The 26,419-nt window shown below is 47.6% G+C and overlaps 1 protein-coding gene across 2 annotated transcripts in view; it reads right to left on the bottom strand.

The window, feature by feature from the left end:
• ARL9 (ADP ribosylation factor like GTPase 9) overlaps window positions 1–26,053 on the bottom strand; it is a 36,253-nt gene extending 10,200 nt beyond the window's left edge. Inside the window, exons 1-2 of one of the 2 annotated variants that reach the window (XM_068234265.1) lie at window positions 24,569–26,053; window positions 2,818–2,989 (exon numbers count right to left, since the gene is read on the bottom strand). In XM_068234265.1, coding sequence (XP_068090366.1) covers window positions 2,818–2,989; window positions 24,569–25,894 — 1,498 coding nt within the window. In that variant the 5' untranslated portion in view covers window positions 25,895–26,053. Of the gene's footprint in view, window positions 1–2,817; window positions 2,990–7,078; window positions 7,163–24,568 lie in introns of those variants that run through there. The other variant, XM_068234266.1, reaches the window with a different exon arrangement.
• Window positions 26,054–26,419: the final 366 nt, after the last annotated feature.

The raw sequence follows: 26,419 nt of genomic DNA, 5'->3' as shown, positions 1-26,419 counted from the left end.
CATTGTGGTAATGTACAGAACCAAAATTAGAAAAAAAAAAAAAAAAAAAAAAAGTTGTCTCTGTCCAAACATTTATGGATCTAACTGTACCAGCGGTTCTGGATGTATGCCTAGCTTTTAGGGGCATAAAGAGATGATTTGCATATTCTGAAGTGAAGCATTAAGGACGATTTCTCTTGCTCACTTAACCACCCTGGCGTTCTGATAAGATCGCCAGGGAGGCTGCGGGAGGGTTTTTTTTAAATTAAAAAAAAACTATTTCATGCAGCCAACTGAAAGTTGGCTGCATGAAAGCCCACTAGAGGGCGCTCCGGAGGCGTTCTTCCGATCGCCTCCGGCGCCCAGAATAAACAAGGAAGGCCGCAATGAGCGGCCTTCCTTGTTTTGCTTACACCGTCGCCATAGCGACGAGCGGAGTGACGTCATGGACGTCAGCCGACGTCCTGACGTCAGACGCCTCCGATCCAGCCCTTAGCGCTGGCCGGAACTTTTTGTTCCGGCTGCGCAGGGCTCAGGCGGCTGGGGGGACCCTCTTTCGCCGCTGCTCGCGGCGAATCGCCGCAGAGCGGCGGCGATCGGGCAGCACACGCGGCTGGCAAAGTGCCGGCTGCGTGTGCTGCTCTTTATTTGGCGCAAATTGGCCCAGCAGGGCCTGAGCGGCAGCCTCCGGCGGTGATGGACGAGCTGAGCTCGTCCATACCGCCCAGGTGGTTAAAGTGTATCTACTATGGTGTACTCACCTCGGCAGGGGGAAGCCTCTGGATCCGAAATAGGCTTCCCCTGTCCTCCTCTGTTCCAGAGCTTGTCGACGCATTTCGGCAGCTCGCATGGGCGCAGTAGCTCCATCCTGTTTAGAAAAAGCCATCTGGATCGTATCCGCACCACTGCGCAATCACAAGCTTTCTGTGCCTATGCAGTAGCACAGACCTGTGGCTCGTTATTTCCATCGGAGCCCGAGCTGGATGATGCCAGCGCACATGCGTAAAGAGGCTGCTTTTTGGGGGTCTCATCGCAGAATTGAGAGGAGGGAGAACGCCGGGGGAAGCCTCTTCAGGATACAGAGGATTCTCCCTTGCCGAGGTAAGTACGCCCTAGGGGAGCCTTTTTTTTTTTTTTTTTTTTAAAGGTAAACTTTAAATCTGCTTTACTGCAAATACCATCTGTTTTAAGAAGGCAAATATAAACAGTATTTAGTTTGCATAGTTTTTTTTTTTTAGCAAGACGGCTTTTTGGTCTCTTTAAGCCTCATACTTTCTATATGGTTCTGGGTTGCCATGAGCTTTCTGAAAATTCTGCTGCGCTTCAATGTTTCCTTCAAGATTTGAAGAGTGCTACCGTATGTAGTACTGAAAACAGTGTACCTGTAGTCCTGTCTCAAGTAAGCAAGTCCAGTAATATTCTGTTGACTTACTGAGGTGGCCAAGCATGGTGTGATATTGCCACCAAGTTTGATCAAAATTGACACCAAGATTGACACTAAGATTACATATTGCAGTGGGTAGCATTCCTACCAGGTGAGTAGGGCACCAGATGCTGCCGATTGTAGTAAAATATCAGTACACTAATATGTTGCACATATTTTCACTGACTTACTTGGCACCTTATTCACACACTAACCATCCCCCTGCTACTGCTTAACACTAATCTTCCCTGAAAATACTTAACACGAACACCCCCTCCTAGTGCCTAACATTAACCTCCCTTCCACTGCTTAACACTAAACCCCCAACGCCCAGACGACCACAACTATTAGCCGATTGGCTGTTGTAACCACTAGCCAATTATCTACAAATGGCCGATCAGCAAGTGTAACTGAACACTACATAGCAGCAGGCTACTACTGTCTGCATCGGGTGCCCAACTCACCACTTGGGCGCAGGAATACAGATAGCTCACATTGGCATCTATTTGATGTCTGCTGATCGATGTGCTTAAATAAGCTGAACCAATTTAATAACCCCTGCCAGCCCAACTGATAAACTTCTGACTGATTTGGGACTATTTTCAAATACATGTCTGCTGAAATTAAGTAACTGGGCTAATCAAAATTGTGTAGTACCGGTATCAGAGAAGAACCTGGAAGCAGTCATTTGCAGAACTGGACCACTATTGACTCATGGACAACTAGTTTTAACCTAGTTATCAACCTAACTGATAAGCTAATGTAACCATGTGAACATGGAACTTTAGCCAGTATAAACTGAAGCTAGGAGATGAACTCTGGGATTTCCATACTAATAACAGCAGTGATACTACACAGTAAAGAAATAATCTACACTTTGCAGTGTTGTCCTTTAAAGTGTAACTCCAGTGACAAAAAAAATGGTATATGCAGCCTCTCATGTCCTCAAACTGAATTTAAATACCTTGTAATTAAATGTCATTTTTTTCTTCTAAAGCCTGTGTACAAAGCAGCCCCTGACTACCCCCCCCCCCCCTTCTGACCTCCCTCAGCCAGCCTCTCAGCTTACCCTGCATGACATCACAACCACGCCGCTCTGTTGGCCTTCCAACCCCAACAAAGCTAGCAAAATGTATGTACAGCCTCAGCCCTGCAATGCCACCCAAGGGATCTGGTCCTGATTCCTGCCAAGTGACATGCCTTGAACATGTATACAAGGCTTTATTCTGGAGAAAACCGTAATGGTCACCTGGAGAAAACCCAGCTTGGATGGACTTTAGCAAGGCCTCCAAAATGTACCCTTGGAGAGGCCAAATGCCACCTCTTTCCTAGTTCTGATGTCTGGAAGTACCCGAATTGTGACTTGACTGCATGAATTAACAGGAAACTGAATAAAAAAAAGAAGTCAAACTTACTTTCCAAAAACTCCATTTTAGAATTTCCATTGCTAACACACATGGCGTTGACACCTCCTGTCGGTGTTGTGACAAACTTTCCCTTACTGGCTGTCATGGAATTCAGGACACTTGTTTTTCCAGATCCATCAAGTCCCAGAACCACAACATGTGTACACTGTGTTGTCTTAGCCTATAGGTGAAAAACAAACAAAAAAACATTTTTTGTCTTTTCTAACTCCAAATAAAACTAAATATAAAAGGTGATTAGCAAATATCTCAGCCACCTGTGTACTAAACTGTTCCTCCATTGTAGTGCTAAAATCTATATAACACATATCAGTATACAAGTTATTACACAGGTGAGTATCATCTTTTAACCTCAGTCTTCAGCTTCTATAAGAATTTCTGGAAACTATAGCAATAGTATATGGCTTCCTGCTTGTCCTGATTCATCCAGTTGCAGTAAGATTCCTGTGCACAGGCACAGAACAGGAACTCAGAAACACGCTCATTAATACAGTAAGGTGCGGTGCTAATATGGTAACGCATGTTATTACAATGAACGCATTATCCTGTTAACGTGTGGTGCTATTAGGTAAACAGGCGGTCCCCCCTTGTGTTAGTACCAGAAAAATTGCCATGTGCTCCCTGCATATGGCAATCTTACACAGTTTGTTAAATCAGGGCCAATGATTCATAAGTCTGCACAGTGCACAGAGTAACATTTATTGAACAATTCGCAACCAAATACAGGGCTGTGGAGTCGGTCCAAAAATCCACCGACTCCGACTCCTCAGTTTAGGATTCCACCGACTCCGACTCCTCTAATTTGCATATTACAATTTTGTTGATTAAAAGTATGTAACATGAAATTCGTCTCTTAACTGCCAACGCTTAGGAATTTTACAAGACAACTGAAGTGAGAAGGATATGTAGACTGCCATATTTATTCCCTTTAGACTAAAACTAGTCCTTGGTAAGAGTACTTGTAAAAAGTACAAACCGGAACAAAGAACATCTATCAGGCCCTAGGCAATGTAAGTGTGGGTACATGTAAGAATGATGTGCAGGTACTCTGCAGGGGAATGAGGAGATTGTAAACAGACAACACCTCTGTGTTCAATGTGCACAGCATTCTCAGTGGATTCCCTGCAGCTCTGTGGGGAGTGCATATGTAGAGTATAGTACTACTGTGTAACAAAGTAAACCTGAGACAGATGAAATTAAAGTTTTATACATACCTGGGGCTTCCTCCAGCCGCCTTCAGGATAATCAGTCCCTCGTTGTACTCCTCCACCACCTGGATCTTCTGCTGAGTCCAGGTACTTGAGCCAGTTAGGCGTAGTGCGCATGCACACACTCCGCCGCCAGGAGCATACTACACCTGTGCAGCACTATTGCGCAGGTGCAGAATGTTCCTGGCTGTGGGAGCGGCATGCGGCCGGACTGCGCTGACTGGCTGAATTACCAGGACTCATAGCAGAAGATTCGGGTGGTGGAGGACAGCGAGGGACTGATTAGCCTGAAGGGGGCTGGAGGAAGCCCCAGGTATGTATAAAACTTTACTTTTCATCCGTCTCAGCTACCCTTTAATTTGTAGTCACCAAACCAAATTTTAATAACATATCAAATTATTTGATTTCATCAGCAAAGGGAGTGCGTACATTTGCCTAAATCAGCATCAATGCGGAATTATTTCCATCTCGTTGACCATCTCTATTAGTGACATGGCTACACATCAGGCTTTATTCTTACAGCATAGATGTTATTTAGTATATATAAGAGATTCCTGTGTACACATCATATATACAGTCACAATCAGATATGTATATCTGACCTTAAAAATACGGGGACTGCTTTATTGAAGCAGCACAAGTAACTAATTTTGATTGGTTTATTTCATTTTTGTGGACAAAGCACAGCTTTTACTGTATATATACTGTATATATATACATTATTTTTAATGACTATTATCTGAGAAATAGAACATTTTATCATATTTTCTATTTTAATTACAGTTACAAATTCATTAGGAGTCGGAGCATTTTTTCCCGACTCCGACTCCAGGCACCCAAAATTGCCCGACTCCACGTCCACGACTCCGACTCCACAGCCCTGACCAAATAACTTAGCAAGTTTACTGCAGTGACACAATCTTTCCATAGGGTGGAGACATCCTCACATCTGTACACAAAGGTTGGAGTAAAAGCTTTTCAATCTCACAGGTGAGCCATGCAGAGCAGCTTTCCCATTGACTTACTGTAAAGCAGGGGTGCCCATTAGGTAGATCGCGATCTACCGGTAGATCGCAAAGGCCTTCATGGTAAATCCTGACCCCACTACATTTTCCATTATGTATATACAAGTGTGCTCCTAAAATTGTACATAGGTAGATCACTTTGACTTGCTAATTTTTAAAAGTAGCTCAGAAGCCAATAAAGTGTGGGCACCTCTGCTGTAAAGCATACAGTGGTTCAAAAGGAGAAATCTTAGAAAACAAAGTAATTGCCGATATATTTCTGTTACCGTTTGTTAAAATACTCAACATACTGTACTGTATATTATATAGAGGCAATCTGACGATTGTTGTTTTCATAAGGAAACTGTAGATGCGATTTAGTGTCCAATTTCAGGCTCAGATCTAAATACACTATTTAGATACCTCAAAGAGAATCTGTATTGTTAAAATCGCACAAAAGTAAACATACCAGTGCGTTAGGGGACATCTCCTATTACCCTCTGTCACAATTTCGCCGCTCCCCGCCGCATTAAAAGTGGTTAAAAACAGTTTTAAAAAGTTTGTTTATAAACAAACAAAATGGCCACCAAAACAGGAAGTAGGTTGATGTACAGTATGTCCACACATAGAAAATACATCCATACACAAGCAGGCTGTATACAGCCTTCCTTTTGAATCTCAAGAGATCATTTGTGTGTTTCTTTCCCCCCTGAGGGGGGAGTGCATAGCAGAACCACAACACTGAAGAACTTGGCAGCCTTCCAGACACAGGCTGACAAGTCTGACAAGGGAAAGATACATTGATTTATTACAGAGACTGTGATAGTACAAAGTGCTGCAGTAAGCCAGAACACATTAGAATAGCTTTTGGAACTTGTAGGATGATAAAAAACAGGATGCAATTTTTGTTACGGAGTCTCTTTAAGCAAATGTCACTTTTTGGCCAAAAAAAAAGAAAATGGATTCTGAAACCAAGATTCTTGTTATGCAAATGTGGTTCTGAACCTGTAGAGTGAGCTACCAGTAATGCTGGATACACACGGTGCGTTCCCGCACTCGATGCGCCCGTCAATTCGCGTCGACTCAATTATTTCCGAGCACATTTCGAGGATTGTTAGGTCGATTTGGCATACTTTACATGTAAATCAACCTAACGATCCATCGAAACGCGAATCGGACATGTCGGAAATAATCGAGTCGACGCGAATCGATGGGCCATCGAGTGCGGGAACGCACCGTATGTATCCAACATAAGCTTTGTGGACAGGGTTTCTACATGCCTCAGTATCATCGCACATGCACAGCACAGATCCTCTTCGGAAGTACTTGGGGACAGGCACATTTAACTGTCTATGCTGGGGAGGGTGCTGCAAATACTGGGGGGCACATCTGTCTATGCTGGGGAGGGTGCTGCCAATACTGGAGGCACAGGGGCACATCTGACGGTCGATTATGGGGGGGGGGGGGGGTGCAGTCTAAGTGTGTGGTGTGTATTTTTCTTGGGGGGGGGGGGGGCAGGGGAGGGAGGGGTTCAGTATTGCTTAAAAAAATTAAAACTGATAAACCGATTAATATGCAAAGCAAAGACAAAAGAATGCCAAAACACTTTCATGCATCAAACTGAGAATGTTAACCAGGAACAACCAGGACAAAAATGCTGATGTTCAGGCAACAGAGGGCAAGGACACCTCCATAGCAGGGATCCAGTTAGCCAGAGGACATCCACTTCTCTACAGAAGACATACTCTGATTTGTGAGGCCTGTGTCCGTTTAATTTTTTAGAATTCATGTCAGATTGATTGCATTAAAAGATGCCTGTCACACAGCTGTTACCAATCAGTGACAGACTATATGCACCCAGGGACCTTTTACATTTTATAACTGCCTCGTAATGTGTCTGTTCAAATTAAAATGATGTTAAAAAAATTGTCTTTACACATAACACAACTGAGCAGGTTAATGGATCAGTACTACACAGCAGTAAGATAAACTCCTGGCCTGGTAAATACTATCTGGTGTATCAGGCAGTAAGAAAGTTACCTTCTTAATTCTTTTCTCCATGTCTTCTTGCTCTGCACATTCATGTCCAGACTCTTGCACTTGCTTTAATAAACATGAATGGAAATACAGGAGCTCAAGCAATAAACAAATGTGACGGAGTATCTAAGTATCTATTTCGTCATTAATGAGATTTGGCTAATGCAGTTAAACCTAATCCAGCTTTAACCTAAAAGCACAACACCTTTACGTGACCTGGATGTCATAGGTCAGCAGGAGACAGAGGCGTAACAATAGACCCTGCAGGGGATGCCTCCGCAGGGGGGCCCATAAGCCACAGGGGGCCCGTGGGGGGAAAGTTTGAGAGACTAGCAGCTAAGGGCATGGAGAAAAAAAACGTATTCTGCTCTCGCACCATTGTTATATTGACTGCATGTGTCCACCACACAGATAAGGACTCACACACACTTTGGAATTTGTACACTGTCCCTGCTCCCTGGGGTTCGTAAAAAACATCTGTCCCACATTGCAGCAAAGTTCTGAAGACTTAATGTACAAGTTACAAACAAAAGAGTCACAGAGTGAAAAAAGTTCTACACTGTCCTTTATCAGCAATCATTCCAAAGAGATTCCTAGATTCTTATCACACGACCTTATGGCCTCTGAAAGCAAAGGACATGTGAATCTTCTGACCTGCAGCTGTGTGCTTTTTAGAGATGGGCCGAACGGTTCCAGGCGAACTTCGGGTGGTTCGCCTTCGCCGGCGAACTTTCCTGGAAGTTCGATTCGCCCCATAATGCTCTACGAGGGTCAACTTTGACCCTCCGCATCACAGTCAGTAGGCGCATTGCAGCCAACCCGGCTATACTAAGCCCTGGAGCCCCACCCCCCCTATATAAGGCAGGCTCCGGCGGCCATTAGCCTCACTCGTGTGCCTGCTAGAGACAGAATAGGGACAGCTGCTGCAGACTTGTTCTCCTAGGGACAGATTAGTCAGGCTCTTGCCTTCTTAGCTTGCTTAGCTGCATCTTATTGCTATAATAGCGCCCCAGAAAAGCTCTTTTCAGAGCTCATCCTGTTCGTGTGATCAATTTTTTTTTTCTGTGTTTGACACTTGTGTTTTTTAGACAGCATTGCTAATTCATACTGTGTGTCCCACTGCCAGCAGCAGCAGCAGCACATTCAGTGACTTGACTACCTGTGTGTGTGAGACACTTGTGTTGCTTAGACAGCATTGCTAATTCATAATGTGTGTGTCCCACTGCCAGCAGCCCACCAGCATTCAGCAGCACATTCAGTGACTACCTGTGTGTGACAGGGAGCTGCACATTGTACTACCCACCCAGTACTGCATTTATCTACTACTAGTACCTGTTGTGTTTAGTTAAACGTAGGTGTATGCAATGATGAGGTGGGTTGTGTTGAGTGAACCCACCTCGCTGCACATAACTACCTTTTGTGTTGAGTGAACCTGCGTCACTGCATATAACTACCTTTTAAGTTGAGTGAACTCACCTCACTGCATATCTACCTTTTCTGTAGAGTGAACTCACCTCACTGCATATAACTACGTTTGTGTTGAGTGAACTCAGCTGACTGCATCTAACTACCTGTTGTGTTCAGTGAACTCACCTCACTGCATATATAACTACCTTTGGGTTAAGTGAACTCACCTCACTGCACATAGCTACCTTTTGTGTTCAGTGAACTCACCTCACTGCATATATAACTACCTTTGGGTTGAGTGAACTCAGCTGACTGCATCTAACTACCTGTTGTTTTTAGTGAACTCACCTCACTGCATATATAACTACCTTTGGGTTGAGTGAACTCAGCTGACTGCATATATCTAGCTTCCCCCCGAGATGGACAAACCAGGTAGAGGAAGAGGCAGACCGAGAGGAAGGCCATCTGGCACTGGCAGGTCTGTGCGAGGTGGTGTTGCTGTGATTTCGTGCGGACCTGGCCCAAAGTACAGTGCTCAGAAGAAGGCACGTGCCATCACTTCCCAAAATTGTGAGGACGTGCTTGAGTATTTAACACAGAACTCCTCATCTCCCGCAGCCACCAACGATACAACAAGCACCACATCCGCTGCATGTGACACTTTGCAGGAGTTATTTGGTGGTGGTGGTGGTGAAATCACGGATTCACAGCCACTACTGCAACAACAACAAGAAGGCGCAGGTACACCACCTCATACGTCTGAGTTAGGTGGTGATAGTATGGACGTAACGTGTGAGGAGGGGCATGATGAACCAGTTGGTGCAGTTGAGGAGGTGTCTGAGGAAAGCGAAGCTGGGCAGGATTATGATGACGATTATACGGATGTCACGTATGTTCCCAAAAGAGGAGATGACCAGGGGGACAGTTCAGAGGGGGAGCCAGAGAGGAGTAGGAGGAGACGACTCCAGGATAGAAGCAGAGGGAGCTCGTCCTCAGAAACAGCTGGGGGCAGTGTCCGGCGCCATGTATCGCCAGCTATGGCCAGCCAGCCAAAATGCCCTTCAAGGTCAGCTGTTGATGCCACGGTAGTGCCATCACCCCAGGGGGGCTCTGCGGTTTGGAAATATTTTACGTTGTGTGCCTCAGATAGGAGCAAAGCCATCTGTTCTCTCTGCCTCCAAAAATTGAGCCGTGGAAAGGCCAACACTCACGTAGGGACAAGTGCCTTACGAAGGCACCTGAAGAAAAGGCACAAACAGCTATGGGAAGAACACCTGAGGAAAAGCTGCACCCCTCAAAAGACAAGCCACCCTCCTTCTCCTCTTCCTCCTTCAGGTGCATCGTCTTCATCCGCTTTTTCCTTTGAACCTTCACAGCCACTCTCCTTCCCACCGCCTCTGCCCTTGAGCGGTTCCTGCTCCTTTGCCCACAGCAGTAGCCAGGTGTCCGTGAAGGAAGTCTTTGAGCGGAAGAAGCCAATTTCGGCCAGTCACCCTCTTGCCCGGCGTCTGACAGCTGGTGTGGCGGAACTATTAGCTCGCCAGCTATTACCATACAAGCTGGTGGAGTCAGAGGCTTTCCGTAAATGTGTGGCCATTGGGACACCGCAGTGGAAGATACCAGGCCGCACTTATTTTTCACGAAAGGCCATACCCAAACTGTACCGTGCAGTTCAGAGGCAAGTGGTGTCATCTATTGCGAAGAGTGTTGGGTCAAGGGTCCACCTGACCACGGATGCCTGGTCTGCCAAGCACGGGCAGGGCCGCTACATTACGTACACAGCCCATTGGGTCAACCTGGTGACCGGTGGCAGCAAGCAGGGAGTACGTGGCTGCGCAGCGGACCGACTTGTCACACCTCCACGGCTTGCAGGCAGGCCTCCTGCCACCTCCTCTCCTCCTCCAGCTACATCCTCTTCGCTGTCAACCTCCTCCTCCTCGGCTGAGTGTCAGTTGAACTCTAGCGGTGCTGCCATCTCCTCTTCCTCTCCAGCTACACAGCCCCATCTCCCCAGAGCCTACGCTGCATGCCAGGTACGACGGTGTCACGCAATTTTAGACATGTCTTGCCTCAAAGCGGAGAGTCACACTGGAGCAGCTCTCCTGGCTGCTCTTAACAAACAGGTGGAGCAATGGCTGACCCCGCACCAGCTGGAGATCGGCAACGTGGTGTGTGACAACGGCAGCAATCTCCTTTCTGCTTTGAATTTGGAAAAGCTGACAAATGTACCCTGCATGGCACATGTGCTGAATCTGGTCGTGCAAAGATTTGTCTCAAAGTACCCAGGCTTAGAGGACGTCCTGAAGCAGACCAGGAAGTTGTGTGGGCATTTCAGGCGGTCTTATACGGCCATGGCACGCTTTGCGGACATTCAGTGGAAAAGCAACTTGCCGGTGAGACGCTTGATATGCGATAGCCCGACTCGCTGGAATTCCACCCTGCTCATGTTCTCTCGCCTGCTAGACCAGGAGAAAGCCGTCACCCAGTACCTGTACAGCTACAGTAGAAGGACACAATCTGGGAAGATGGGGATGTTGTGGCCCAGCAGCTGGACACTGATGCAAAATGCATGCAGGACCATGCGGCCGTCTGAGGAGGTGACCAACCTGGTGAGTCGCGCTGAAGGCACCATCAGCGACTTGATCCCCTACGCTTACTTCCTGGAGCGTGCCGTGCGTAGAGTGGTGGATGAAGCTGTGGAGGAACAGGAACAGCTATGGCAGGAGGATTCGTGGGAGCGATTTCAATCCGAACCACATGTTTCCTTGACACCTGCGGCACCACAGAGGGGGGGGAGGAGGAGGAGGAAGAAGAGGAGTCGTGTGGGGAAGGAGAGGAGTCAGACTCGGATGACGATTATGAGGAAGGTGTTTCTGTGGAGGAGGAAGAGGCGGCGGCGGCAGAACAACAACCGCAGCAGCCGTCACAGGGGGCTTCTGCTACTCCACGTTCCTGTGGTATTGTTCGTGGCTGGGGAGAGGAAGAGGAGTTGCGTGACGTCACTGTGGAAGAGCAAGAGGAGATGGAGAGTACGTCTGGATCCGACTTTGTGCAGATGGCCTCTTTCATGTTGTCCAGCCTGTTGAGGGACCCCCGTATCAAAAGACTCAAGGGGAATGACCTGTACTGGGTGGCCACGCTACTAGACCCTCGGTACAGGCACAAAGTGGCAGACCTGTTAACAACTCAACAGAAAGCGGAAAGGATGCAGCACTTGCAGAACAAGCTGTCAATGATGCTTTACAATGCATTTAAGGGTGATGTGACAGTACAACGCAATAAAGGTACCACTGGCAGTAATCCTCCTCCCCAGTCCACGCAGGCAAGGACAGGACGCTCCAGCGATCTCGGGGTGATGTCGGACATGCGAACGTTCTTTAGTCCAATGCCTCGCAGTAGCCCTTTGGGATCCACCCTCCACCAACGCCTGGACCGGCAGGTAGCCAACTACCTGGCCTTAAGTGTGGATGTACACACTGCGACTGCAAGCAGCGACGATGAACCCTTGCTCTACTGGTTGCGCATGCTTGACCTGTGGCCAGAGCTGTCCCAATTTGCCATACAACTTCTCTCTTGCCCTGCCGCAAGCGTCCTGTCAGAAAGGACCTTCAGTGCAGCTGGAGGCATTGTCACTGAGAAGAGAAGTCGCCTAAGTCATGACAGTGTTCAGTACCTGACCTTTATCAAAATGAATGAGGCATGGATCCCTGAGGGCTATTGCACGACCGAAGACTAAGTCAGTCCCCACACACAGCATCTCTGCCTGCAGGCCGCTTGACTGCCTTCTCCGCCACCACCACCACCACCAGGGTCCAGGACTCTAGGCGGATTCCAGAATTTTTAAGGCTGCTGCTAGCAGCGGCCGCTATACTAATTTTTCTGGGGCGTGCACATGCCTGCCTAATTTTTCTGGCTGAACTGCAGGCGGCTGCAACAAAAAAACAAAAAGGCATGTACATGTGCCCATCCCTTACCTTGCCGCGGTGAAGGGGCTTGCGTATCACAATGAAGCAATGACCGCCGGCTATATGAGTGTCTCGGGTGGGGGTGGCACACCAAAGATAATAAGGTCGTTGTTTCATTGTGGTCAGACCAAATTTGATCAGCTGGACAGTCACTGTTCTGTCATTCAGCTACATCAGCCGGGCGACCATATGGGCTGAAAAGCCACCATCACCTGCACTCTCGTCATGGTGCGCACCAGTCCAGCACGGCCGTCACTAAACAAACGGCTGTTTGCAGTCACTGCATACCTTTCACTGCATCTGTGACTGCACATTATACCTGGCAGTCAGTGCATAACTTGCACTTGAATGGATGGCAGACTTGCCCTCCATAACGGATTCCCGTTAAAGGATTTAACGTTGATTCATTACAATTAGGGCGTCAAAAGGTCCTCCTGAGTCCTGTATTGTTATTTTTGGTCACTACCTCGGGGCGGGCGTGCATGCCTGCCTGCTGCCCTCCTTGCCTGGATGTGTGGTGGTAGCCGTTGCTCGGGCTCCAACTCCGGAACGCAATACTACCATCTACAGTTTTAAACAATTGAAAAATACAACCATCTACAGTTTCAAACAATTGAAAAAAATGGCAAACTTGCCCTCCATAAAACATTCTTGGCAAATGCTTTCGACTTGGTTTGTCTTCCGCTGGGTCAAGGGTCCAACTGACCACAGATGCCTGGTCTGCAAAGCACGGTCAGGGCAGGTACAGCATGGGTCTCAGCAGGTTCCCACTTCGGGATGGAATCCAACCTTCATTCCCCGTCCATTACCCGTGGTGACAATGTCAGACTTGCCCGCCTCCATATGATTCTCATGAAAGGAATGTGGTGTCATCTTTGCCCACCATAACTGGTTCTCGTTAAAGGATTTAAAGTACATTAATTTCAAATACAGCAAGCCCTCGATAGTCCTCCTGTATTGTTATTTTTGGTCACTACCTCGGGGCGGGCATGCCTGCCTGCTGCCCTCCTTGCCTGGATGTGTAGTGGTAGCCGTTTCTCAGGCTCCAACTCCGGAACGCAATACAACCATCTACAGTTTCAAACAATTTAAAAATACAACCATCTACAGTTTGAAACTGTAGATGGTTGTATTTTTAAATTGTTTGAAACTGTAGATGGTTGTCTTTTTAAATTGTTTGAAACTATTGAAAAAAATGGCAAAAAAATGGCCCTCCGTAAAACATTCTTGGCAAATGCTTTCACAGATGCCTGGTCTGCAAAGCACGGTCAGGGCAGCTACAGCAAGGGTCTCAGCAGGCTCCCACTTCGGGACGGAATCCAACCTTCATTCCCCGGCCATTACCCGTGGTGACAAACAATGGCAGACTTGCCCTCCATAACGGATTCCCGTTAAAGGATTTAAAGTTGATTCATTACAATTAGGGACTCAAAAGTCCTCCTGGATCCTGTATTGTTATTTTTGGTCACTACCTCGGGGCGGGCGTGCATGCCTGCCTGCTGCCCTCCTTGCCTGTGTAGTGGTATCCGTTGCTCAGGCTCCACACCAGATTCCATCATCATTCCCCGGCTATTACCCGGGGTCACAAATGGCAGACTTGCCCGCCTCCATATGATTCTCGTGAAAGGAATGTGGTGTCATCTTTGCCTGCCATAACTGGTTCTCGTTAAAGAGAATCTGTATTGTTAAAATCGCACAAAAGTAAACATACCAGTGCGTTAGGGGACATCTATTACCCTCTGTCACAATTTCGCCGCTCCCCGCCGCATTAAAAGTGGTTAAAAACAGTTTTAAAAAGTTTGTTTATAAACAAACAAAATGGCCACCAAAACAGGAAGTAGGTTGATGTACAGCATGTCCAAACATAGAAAATACATCCATACACAAGCAGGCTGTATACACCCTTTCTTTTGTATCTCAAGAGATCATTGTGTGTTTCTTTCCCCCTTCTGCTCTCATGCACTGAAGTTTCAGGCTGCTCTTTTCTTCTTGCAAACAACTTTGCCCTTGTCTGTAATCCTCAGTATGTGAAAGCCCAGCCAGCTCAGAGGACGATTTATCCAGCTTGTAAAAGATAAGAGAGAAGAGAGAATCTGCCATAATCTAAATAACACACAGGCAGTGTGCAGAGAGGGGCCTGGAGAGGGGATATTCATCACAGAACCACAACACTGAAGAACTTGGCAGCCTTCCAGACACAGGCCGACAAGTCTGACAGGGGAAAGATACATTGAATTATTACAGAGACTGTTATAGTAGAAAGTGCTACAGTAAGCTAGAACACATTAGAATAGCTTTTGGAACTTGTAGGATGATAAAAAACAGGATGCAATTTTTGTTACGGAGTCTCTTTAAAGGATTTAAAGTACATTCATTTTAATTACAGCAAACCCTCGATAGTGCTCCTGTATTGTTAATTTTTGGTCACTACCTCGGGGCGGGCGTGCATGCCTGACTGCTGCCCTCCTAGGATGTGTAGTGGTAGTCGTTGCTCAGGCTCCACACCGGATTCCATCCCTCATTCCCCAGCCATTACCCGGGATCACAATGCCAGACTTGCCCGTCTCCATAGGATTCTCATTGTAGCGGTACTGAACAAGTACACAGCAAGTAGAAAATGTAATTTAAAAACAAAACGTAAGCTTTTTAACAATGCCATGGAAAGTTGAGAAGGCAGTCACACATTACCTGACATCACTGAGTGAGGAAGAGCAATCTCGCCATGGTGCGCAGTAGTCCAGCATGGCCGTCACTACACAAACAGCTGGTAACTTGCGGTGCGTTAGGGCTGGTTCACACGGGCGTCTGCTGAGCTTTTGCTTGGCATTGCGTTCAAACGCCAGCGTTTAAACGCCAGCGTTTAAAAGCTATCTTTTGAAAGCTTTTGAAAAGCGTTCAAGGCTAGCAGTTCTGGTCTCTGCTATTGTTTCCTCGCGTTTACTGCCTCTGAAAGTAGCATGTTGCTTTTGAGACTAGACGCAACGCTGGGATCTACTGCCAGGCTGTTATGTAAGCCTGCAAAAGCCAGCTCTAAACGCTCCCATTCACTTGCATGGGATGGCAGTAGATCTCAAAAAGCGCTGCGTTAAACGCCACAAAAACGCCCGTCTGAACCAGCCCTTACACAGTTAGTTTGGTGCATCAATGTGAAGCAGTACTCTAATTACACTACCTATTTGATGTATACACATGCAAGATGTTTTAAAGCACGTTAGGCCTGCAATTCAGCATTCAATGTGATTTCTGCCCTTAAAACGCTGTTTTGTGTCACATCCAGATTTTTCCCCGGGACTTTTGGCGTGTATCCCACTCCGCCATGCCCCCCTCTAGGTGTTAGACCCCTTGAAACATCTTTTCCATCACTTTTGGGGCCAGCATAATTTTTTCTATTTTTCAAAGTTCGCCTCCCAATTGAAGTCTATTGCGGTTCACGAACTTTTCCGCGAATCGAACCTTCCGTGGAAGTTCGCGAACCTAAAATCGGAGGTTCAGCCCATCACTACTATAAACTTCCTGAGAGCTGCTATATAGGCATTGTAAGTTGTAAAGCCTAAGCTGCCCATACATTGCTCTCAGCAGGCTCACAGTACATAGCTGCCCATACATTGCTCTCAGCAGCCTCACAGTACATAGCTGCTTAAGCTGCCCATACATTGCTCTCAGCAGGCTCACAGTACATAGGTGCTAGTGAGAAGATTCACAGGTCCTTGACTTTTATCAGACCTGGTGTAGGAGATCATCCTGATAAGAGCAGAGCACTGACCAGCAATGAGTAGATGATGGGGTAAGGGGAGGGAGGAAAGTGAACATTTAGTCAGCTCACTGTCTCAAAACTAAATACGGTACTCATTGCTGGCACAACATGTAAGAAGATGGATCCAGCAACGATGAGCGTTCTCCGATCCATCTTCTTGTGAGCGACGTCACACATTTTTACACGACGGGTGCAAAATGGAAGTTGAGCGTTTGCCGTACTTTGCATTCAGTTCTCGAGCGTCTTAAAGATCCTATTCTCTGGGAATGGCGGGGGAGGAGGGGGGGCACAACTTCAGTGTTTGCCATAGGCACTATTTTGTCCAGATACGCCACTGCATGTAGTAAAAACATACGGCTGTGTATGTATGTATGTATGTATGTATGTATGTATGTATGTATGTACTGGGAACAGAGCTGCGACAAGGGACTTGTCAGCTGCAAGGGGCTGGAGGAAGCCTCAGGTAAGTAGATCTGGGGGGAGCATAGATTGCCTGACGTTTCCTTTAAGTCTAAGTGTTTTTATCTGTATGGGGAAAACACATTGGTCCTCAGTTTTCCTGTGCAGAAAGCGAGGGAGGTGGGGGGCCCCATCCAAAGTTTTGCGGGGGGCCTCATCCAAAGTTTCGCAGGGGGGCCCAGTCATGTCTAGTTACGCCCCTGGCAGGAGACATGAAGAAACATGTGATGGATGAAAAGAGTTGTCACTGCACACTTCCATAATATGGCCCAATGACCTATGTCTGCCTCAGGAGTACAAGCTGCAGTAAACTTAAAGCGGAATATAACCCAGCATTTCTTCTTTGCTCTAAAAAATTATTTACAGCATATTATATGCAACCAGCATTTTTTTTTTTTACTAGACCAGCATTCGAAGGGTTAAGGTGGCCATACACTGGTCAATTTGCCATCAGATTGACCAACAGATAGATCCCTCTCTGATCGAATCTGATCAGGGAGGGATCGTATGGCTGCCTTTGCTGCAAGCAGATTGTGAATCGATTTCAGCATGAAACCGATCACCATCTGTCAAGCTGCTGATCCGGCCAGCGCGAGTCCCCCGGTCTCCGCTGTCTTCTTCTCCGCGCTCAGCTCCAGCTTCACTTCCTGTCCGGGGACGTTTAAACAGTAGAGGGCGCTCTACTGTTTAAACTTCCTGCCGGGACAGGAAGAAGTGAAGCCTGCCAGACTCAGAGCCCAGCGGAGAAGGAGCAGCGGTGACACGTGCCGGCAGAACAGGTAATGGATTGCCGCTGTATTACGTCGGTCGTCGGACATTTGAACGCCGCTATCGATGCACTCCCGACGGCGATCGAGTGAAATCTCCCGCACGGACAGGAACAAAGGGAACGATCGATTTCGGTCGGAAATCGATCGCTCGGTCAACGTTTGCGCAATGTTTTCACAGCAGATTCGATCACAGTGAATGAATCTGCTGTATATCGGCGGGAAAACTGTTAGGTGTATGGGCCCTTTTACACACAGAGCTTGAAAGTTCAGTGCATTGAAATCTGGAGCATCCAAATTTGTAGATAATGTAATCTTGTGTTTACTTAAATGTATCAAGTGAGGGATGTGACACATTCTCTGACTGCGCAGAAGCAGCTGGAGACAGAGAGACACTGAAAGTATGTCTGCCTCCAATACATAATGAATAAAACCAGTTATTAATAAAATGCAAAGTCCGCTCACAAAGCAAAAAAACTGTACTTTTAGGAACCTATAATTTGTAAATGAATAATAATACTTTTTATTATTTTTTTATTATTATTTAGTATTTATATAGCGCCGGCATATTACGCAGCACTGAGCTCACAATCTAATCCCTACCATTGCCACATGTCTATATTATGTAGTGTAAGTACTGTAGTCTAGGGCCAATTTTTTTTTAGGGGAAACCAATTCACTTATCTGTATGTTTTTGGAATGTGGGAGGAAACCGGAGTGCCCGGAGGAAACCCACGCAGACACGGAGAGAACATACAAACTCTTTGCAGATAGTGCCCTGGCTGGGATTCGAACCAGGGACCCAGCACTGCAAGGCGAGAGAGCTAACCACTACGCCACCGTGCTGCACAAATGCAAATATGATAACCGTATGGCATATAAATAGTAGAAAAACATGTTTTTATTGAATATTATGTCAGGGTTTTAAACAGCTTTAACCACTTGATGACCCACCCTTTACCCCCCCTTAAGGACCAGCGTGGTTATTAGTGATCTGTGCTGGGTGGGCTCTACAGCCCCCAGCACAGATCAGGGTGCAGGCAGAGAGATCAGATTGCCCCCCTTTTTTCCCCCCTATGGGGATGATGTGCAGGGGGGGTCTGATCTCTTCTGCCTGTGTGTGGCTGGCGGGGGGGGCACCTCAAAGCCCCCCTCCGCGGCGAAATTCCCCCCTCCCTCTCCTACCTGTCCCCTTACCGGTGATCCGGGCTGCACAGGACGCTATCCGTCCTGTGCAGCCAGTGACAGGACGTCCCCTGTCACATGGCGGCGATCGCCGATCTGCCTTACGGCGCTGCTGCGCAGCAGCGCCGTACAATGTAAACAAAGCGGATTATTTCCGCTTGTGTTTACATTTAGCCTGCAAGCCGCCATCGGCGGCCCGCAGGCTATTCACGGAGCCCCCCGCCGTGATTTGACAGGAAGCAGCCGCTCGCGCGAGCGGCTGCTTCCTGATTAATCAGCCTGCAGCTGGCGACGCAGTACTGCGTCACTGGTCCTGCAGCTGCCACTTTGCCGACGCACGGTATAAGCGTGCGGTCAGCAAGTGGTTAAGCTGAATACTCACTTCCAGAGGCAGGAAGATGGATCCCAGCGACGTTCCATGGCCACAAGCATTCCCTGAGCCATCTTCTGACAGATTACGCTAATTGTGCATGTGTACGCACCGTAACTTGACATTGACAGAGCTCGTAATCTAGTACCCTTCAATAGTCATTTAAAGGACAGCTGAAGAGAGAGGTATATGGAGGCTGCCATGTTTATTTCCTATTAAGCAATACCAGTTGCCTGGCAGCCCTGCTGATCTTCTTCCTCCAATACTTTCGGCCATAGACCCTGATCATGCATGTAGCAGATCAGGCGTTTCTGTCACCAGCCTGCCTGAAAACCGGCGCTCGACAGCTCGCCCCTATTCTTTCCTCCATCTTCAACAAGTCCCTTCAGAGCGGGAAAGTCCCCGCATGCTTCAAGAGGTCCACCATCATCCCTGTCCCCAAAAAGCAAGGCGTCACCGACCACAACAACTTCAGGCCCGTGGCACTTACATCAGTCATCATGAAGATTCTTGAAAGGATGGTGCTCCCCCTCCTCAAGCTCACCACTGAGGCACTGCTGGATCAGCACCTGTTCGCATACAGAGCAAACAGGTCCACCGACGACGCCATCAATATCTGCCTGGAGCTTGTCCATGATCATCTGGACAAACCCGGCACATATGCCAGGATCCTCCTTCTAGACTTTAGCTCAGCATTCAATACCATCAGCCCCCAAATACTTCAGGAGAACCTTGCCGCACTTGGGGTCCACCCCACTCTACGCCTGTGGATCACAGACTTCCTCACCAACAGATCCCAGGTCGTAAAGCTAGGCACCATCTCTTCTCAACCTCGGATTACAAATATAGGAGCACCACAAGGGTGCATCCTGTCGCCGTTCCTGTTCTCCCTGTACACGAATTCTTGCAGATCCACAGCGGACTCCGTCAAAGTGATCAAATTCGCTGACGACACCACCATTGTCGGCCTCATCACTAAAAATGACGAGGAAGCGTACCGCCACCAGGTTGAGAGCATCTGCCACTGGTGCAGGGAGAACAGGCTGGTCCTAAACACAGCAAAAACTGTTGAGATGATTTTTGATTTTAGGAAGCACGCCAACGCCACCCTCCAATCCGTATCGATGACAAAGAAGTTGAAAGAGTTCCCTGTGTCCGACTTCTGGGCACAACCATCTCCAACGACCTGAAGTGGAAGGCAAACACCTCCTCCATCCAGAGGAAAGCCCAGCAGAGGTTATTCTTTCTCCGTCAACTGAAGAAGTTCGGCATGTCCCCGAAACTTCTGACCAGCTTCTACTCTGATTCAATTGCATCTGTCCTCTGTAATTTGTGTCTGTCGCTGGGGGAGGAGCTGGCATACCAGACTAGGATGGAAGAGCAGAGAGTCATCAGATCAGCGGAGAGAATTATAGGAAAACCGCTACCCGCTCTGGACCTCCGCTACCACTCAAGGCTGAGTTTCAGAGCTTTGAGGATTGTAAATGACTACTCACACCCAGGCAATCGTTTTTTCAGCCAGCTTTCTTTGTGCCGGAGGTATCGGTCCATCTACACCAGGACCACTAGACACAGAAATAGCTTCTTCCCCTCAGCTGTAAACTCACTAATCTCTCTCCACGCACTCCCCACTACAACGTGATCATGTTTTGCCGCCACACATATCCTTCACACACCTGAGTGCTGTGTAACTATGCAAAAATTGGAAATTGAAAATTGGAAATGAAAATTGAGTATTTGCTTGAATGTTTTCTCTGTATGAAATGTCTGATATAGTGCTGATCCTTTCGGATGTATTCTGTGTACCCTATCCTACCTGTATCCTGTACGTGCCAAGACCAATTCCGGGCACGGCCCAGTCGTGCTTGGCGAAAATAAAGATTCTGATTCTGATTATTGTCAAATTTGACAAGATTAGCTGCATGATTGTTTCTGGTGCAATTCAGACACTTCTGCAACCAAACAGACCAGCAGGGCTGCCAGGCAACTGGTATTGTTTAAAGAGACACTGTAACATCAAAAACATCCCCTGGGAGGTACTCACCTCGGGTGGGGGAAGCCTCGGGATCCTAATGAGGCTTCCCACGCCGTCCTCTGTCCCACGGGGGTCTCGCTGCAGCCCTCCGAACAGCCGGCGACAGACCCGACTGTCAAATCAATATTTACCTTTGCTGGCTCCAGCGGGGGCGCTGTGGCTGCTTTCGGCTCCGAAGTAGACGGAAATACCCGATCTCAGTCGGGTCTGCTCTACTGCGCAGGCGCCGGAGACTTGTGCCTGCGCAGTAGAGCAGACCCGACGGCGATAGGGTATTTCTGCCTACTTGGGAGCCGACAGCCATCAGAGCGCCTGCACAGGAGTCGGGAAGGTAAATATTGACGTCACCGCTGTACGGAGGGCTGCAGCGAGACCCCTGAGGGACGGAGGACGGCGTGGGAAGCCTCATTAGGATCCTGAGGCTCCCCCCACCCGAGGTGAGTACCCCCCCAGGGGACGTTTTGACGTTACAGATTCTCTTTAAAAGGAAATAACATGGCAGCCGCCATCTACTTCTCTCTTCAGTTGTTCTTTAATGTCCTTACCTCAATCTAAACCCATGTTTTCAGTAGAGAATCTACCGTATGTACAGCTGCCCTCAACATTGTTTAGCAGTTTACTAAGTGACAAAGGCCTTCATTGATGAAGCTGCACTGCTATAGTAGCGTGAGCTCCATGACAGCAGCGCATCCTAAAACCAGGGCTTCACGCTGCGCAGAGTAGTGTGCCTTTCTTAGTTACGTGCACTGTTTACATAGCAAGACATACTCCTTTAAATGCCGGCCGCCGCTGTGAAGTATTGCAACTGCGATACTTCACTAGTGCGGCCGCTACTATGTTAACATAATTACATTATTATATAGTAACTATGTTAACAGCAGCCACGCTACTAAATTATCGCAGACGCAATATTTCACAGTGGCAGCCAGCATTTAAAGGAGTGTGCTTGCTATGTAAGCAGCACATGTAACTAAGGAAGGCACACTACTCTGCCCGACCGTGCAGCTCTGGGTTCAGGTCACACTGCTGTCATGGAGCTCACGCTGCTATAGCAGTGCAGCTTCATCAATCAAGTCCAAAGATCGCATTGGGCTCTCTTGTTTCCAGCGACACAGAAAGTTACTCACTTGTTCACTCCCCCCCCTCCCTTCTCGCTACATACAGCAGTACACACTGTGGGGGGCTGTGGAGTCGGTAAAAAAAAAATCAGCCGACTCAGAGCAATTTTGGGTACCTGGAGTCGGTGGTTTCATAAACTGAGGAGTCTGACTCCACAGCCCTGGCAGAATTGTTACCTAATGATCGATTAGCAATTGTATTCATTATTGACTGGGTAGCACAGTGGTGTAGTGTATAGCATTCTCACAAAACACAAGGAGAACATACAACAAGAGAGCATGAAGACAGCACTTGTTATATATAGAGGGGTGTGGTAGCAGTGCTTGCTATACAATAGTGATCATGGTGGAGGCAATTACTCTGCATGGAAGGTAATTATGGCAGCACTTGTTACTGGGGCTTTTATGGCAGGGCTTATTGCTATAATGCCTGCATCTATTTTGTGCCCTGTCGCAGCTTTTATGGAACAAATGTTTATAGGCCCCATGTAATGCTTTACAGTGTTAGAAGGCTGCACACTCATTGCAGGTAAACAAGTGTCTGCATATTCGATATTCACATTATACATGTAATGCGCTTTACGCGATAAGGGGTACATGAAAGAATGTTCAATTAATGGGTAATATGGAGTGAGTGGATCTTCGTGTTGGTGCTAGTAAGATATAAAAAGGACCAAGCTATAAACTGTGGCTAGGTTTTGAGCAAACCTTAAGGGCCCTTTCACACTGGGGCGGTGCAGTGCATCAAATTGACGCACTGCTACCGCAGCCTAATGAAAGTCTATGGGGAAGTTCATACTTCCCATGTTGCAGTATGCTGCACCAGAAGTGCCTGACTTAATGTTAGCGCACACCTACGTTACTGTGCGGCTCCTGCGGTGACCTGCATCGCCTCTTTGTCTATGGCGACGCAGAGTTCTTTATGTACATTGATGTCCCAGCATGCATGAGCGGAAGCGTATTTTTAGAATATGCTTCCGTGGACCTCCACATGCCCGAAGCAGGTAGTGACGCATTACTTCCTGTTTGGACAGATGCCGTGTACTAACGTGTTGTTCCCTGAAGGCCTGTTTTTGGTGGTGTGATGCGGTGGGCGCACCACAATGCAACGCTAACGCCAATTCCTAGTATGTGAAACCAGCCTACAGCCACCAAGCAGGATGGGCATTTTTTTACATTTAGACATCTGCCTATAATTGGATAGTGGAGCCACCTCAGTATTTGCCACATGCACTCTCTTCCCAGATACACCACTGGACCCGCTAACGGAAACGTGCTAGGTCTCTCTAGGTACACTAACCACATAGGAAGACACATGTGCCCCCCTATGCGGTCATTTTAATGATTGGCTGTTCATGTGTCCCCCTACATGGCTAGTGTACTCTAGGACTGTTGTGCCACATGAACTATTGGGTCAATGCGAAGTGAAGACTGACTGCAGTGCTTACAGTGAGGAAAAGTTTGAGGCATAAGAGCACAGAGACGTATGAGCTTAACAACCTAGCATGCTACTCTGCAAACACTACGCTGAATGTGAAGAGCTACGGAGAGAGCAGGAGCAGGAACAGTGGCTTTATGTGGATGCACTCTTAGAGCACAAAGCACCCAGTTATAGTATCCTAACAGGCACAATAAGTTAGCAGAGGGCTATTGGGAAATACAGCAGCAAACTGCCCACAGCACAGGCAGCCCTGAAGCTTTGTGCTTATTCCTGCTCTGCTAAGACACTCAGTGGTTGTGGAAATGCTCCCAGGTGCTGCTCCGAACGCTGGGTGGTGCCAGCAATCTGTACAAAATTGAGAAAAGAGACAGGAGCACCTCTCTGGTGCATTAACGTTTTAATGTATAAAAAGCGCATTAACATTACACTTAGAGTATAGAAGAAAGTTAGGCGTTTCTCAAAGCCTGCCGGCAACTCCTCTCCTAGCTCTCTCGCTTGGCCAGAGCGAAGAGAGTCCCGACGAAGGCGTGGTTAACGACGAAACGCGTAGTGACGTCAGAGGCCCCGCCCACCAGACCTCTGGCCAAGCGAGAGAGCTAGGACAGGAGTTGCCGGCAGGCTTTAAGAAACGCCTAACTTTCTTCTATACGCTGTAAGTGTAATGTTAATGCGCTTTTTATACATTACGACGTTAATGCACCAGAGAGGCGCTCCTGTCTCTTTTCTCAGCCCTGAAGCTTTGTCAGGCTACATTCTCTCATGTGACCCGAAACACTTTAGGACACGGTCCATATAGCTTAAAAAACAATTCAGAAAATTATACAGCAAGATACACCTGTACAGTCGAGTATGTCAGCAGAATATATATATATATATATATATATATATATATATATATATATACACAGTCACCACAGTGTTTTATGTTATATGTAAACCGACATACTACAAATAAATGATTTCCATGCATCACCTGTTCATCTAGTCCTTACCTGAGGCTGTGTAGAAGTATGATTGTCACATAACTCCTTTTCCCCTGCAGGTTCAGCAGGTGTTGTGCATAGCTCTGCACTCCTGTCCTGCACAAGTGAGTTCTTTGGTTCTGCTCTGGATATTTCTCCAGTAGTGGCGCTTTGATATTCTCTCTTCTGTACAGGTGGGGTGAATTCCTGTGCTGTGTAGTCTTGTACACTATGTGTATTTGGTTCTTTCTTCATGTCCTGTGCGTGCGGTGCACCTGACACTACTCTGCTGTCCTGTACAGCAGGTATATTTGGTTCTGGCTTCATGTCTTGTACAGATGTTGTGTGTAACTCTGTTCCTCTGTCCTGTACAGATCTAGCACATGGCTCTGCTCTGTTGTCCTGTACTCTGGTTATAATTGGCTCTGCTCTCTTTTCCTGTACAGTGGGTATGCTTGGCTCTGCTTTCCTGTCCTGTACAGCGGATATGCTTGGCTCTGCTTTCCTTTCCTGTACAGTGGGTATGCTTGGCTCTGCTTTCCTGTCCTGTACAGTGGATATGCTTGGCTCTGCTTCCCTGTCCGGTACAGTGGGTATGCTTGGCTCTACTTTCCTTTCTTGAACAGTGGGTAAAATTGGTTCTGCTGCCTTGTCCTGCACCGAGGGTATGCTTGACTCTGCTACCCTGTTCTGTACAGAGGGTAGGCTTGCCTTTGTTTTCCTTTCCGGTACAGTGGGTATGCTTGACTCTACCTTCCTGTCCTGTACAGGGGGTATGTTTGACTCTGCTTTCCTGTTCTGCACAGAGGGTATGCTTGGCTCTGCTTTCCTGTCCTGTACACTGGGTATACTTTGCTCTGTTCTCTTGGTCTGTACAGAGGGTATGCTTGCCTCTGCTTTCCTTTCTGGTACAGGGGGTATGCTTGGCTCTGCTCTTGAAAGCTGCAGAGTTTCTGTAATTAGCTCTGCTGTCGTGTCTTCCACGGTTTGGACCCCAGCTCTGTCCTCATACAGCTGCATCACAGAGCTCTCTCGGTCTGCCCTCTGCTCTCCTCTGTCTTGGAATGAAGCCCTTATGCTTAGCCGTTCATCTATCTGCAATGCTAACCTTTCCAGCTCAGCTTCAGCTCTATCAACACAAAGTACCGTCATGGACTCTGCTTTAGCATCTTGGTGGGATCCAGGCTCATCTCCATTCTCGTCCCCCAGCACTGGAATAGCTTTCTGCTCTTCTGGTTCACTCTCCCCGTGCTCCTTCCTCCTCCGGGCAGAGATGTAGCTCCATGTAGCTATAGCCGCCCCTCCTGTAGCAGCTAGCAGAGCTGCAGCCAGCCCCAGCTCCCTGAGCCCCGACATCCCGGCCTGGCTGGCGGTACACAGCACTCTACATGCTCCAGCAATTCCTCCTGAAGGCAAGGCGGCAGCCACCAGCCGGTTAAGAGGGAAGAAGAGCAGGTGTGCACTGCACACACAACAATGCCTGGCACCTCCCTACTTCCGACAGCAAGACACAGCCGGGGAGTGGCAGGCGTGTGACAGGAGGGAACAGAGCAGCACTGCCCTCTACGGCTGGGCATACTACTCACTGCAAAGGTCAGGCACACGCTTTACAGTATACTTACTAGATCTGCAATGATGATACAGCACAATTTTTTCCTCCTTTGGATCTACAGTCCCACTGTTTAGGCAATGCATCTGACCCTTTTTCTTGTAATTGTGTGTGTGGACGGATTTATGGATTTGCAGCTACTGGTTTTTTTTTTGTTTTTTTTTAATGGTCTTATAAAAAACAACTTCTTTTTAAACACTAGTATAATATGAAGAAAAAAATAGTGTTATTGTCCATAACAATAAGTACGTTTGATCCCCCCCCCCCTCCCC

The sequence above is a fragment of the Hyperolius riggenbachi genome, chromosome 1 (assembly GCF_040937935.1).
Source record: "Hyperolius riggenbachi isolate aHypRig1 chromosome 1, aHypRig1.pri, whole genome shotgun sequence".
In the NCBI taxonomy this organism is placed as follows: Eukaryota; Metazoa; Chordata; class Amphibia; order Anura; family Hyperoliidae; genus Hyperolius; species Hyperolius riggenbachi.
The sequence above is the reverse complement of the archived record's forward strand: the minus strand, read 5'-3'. Positions and strand labels throughout refer to the sequence as shown.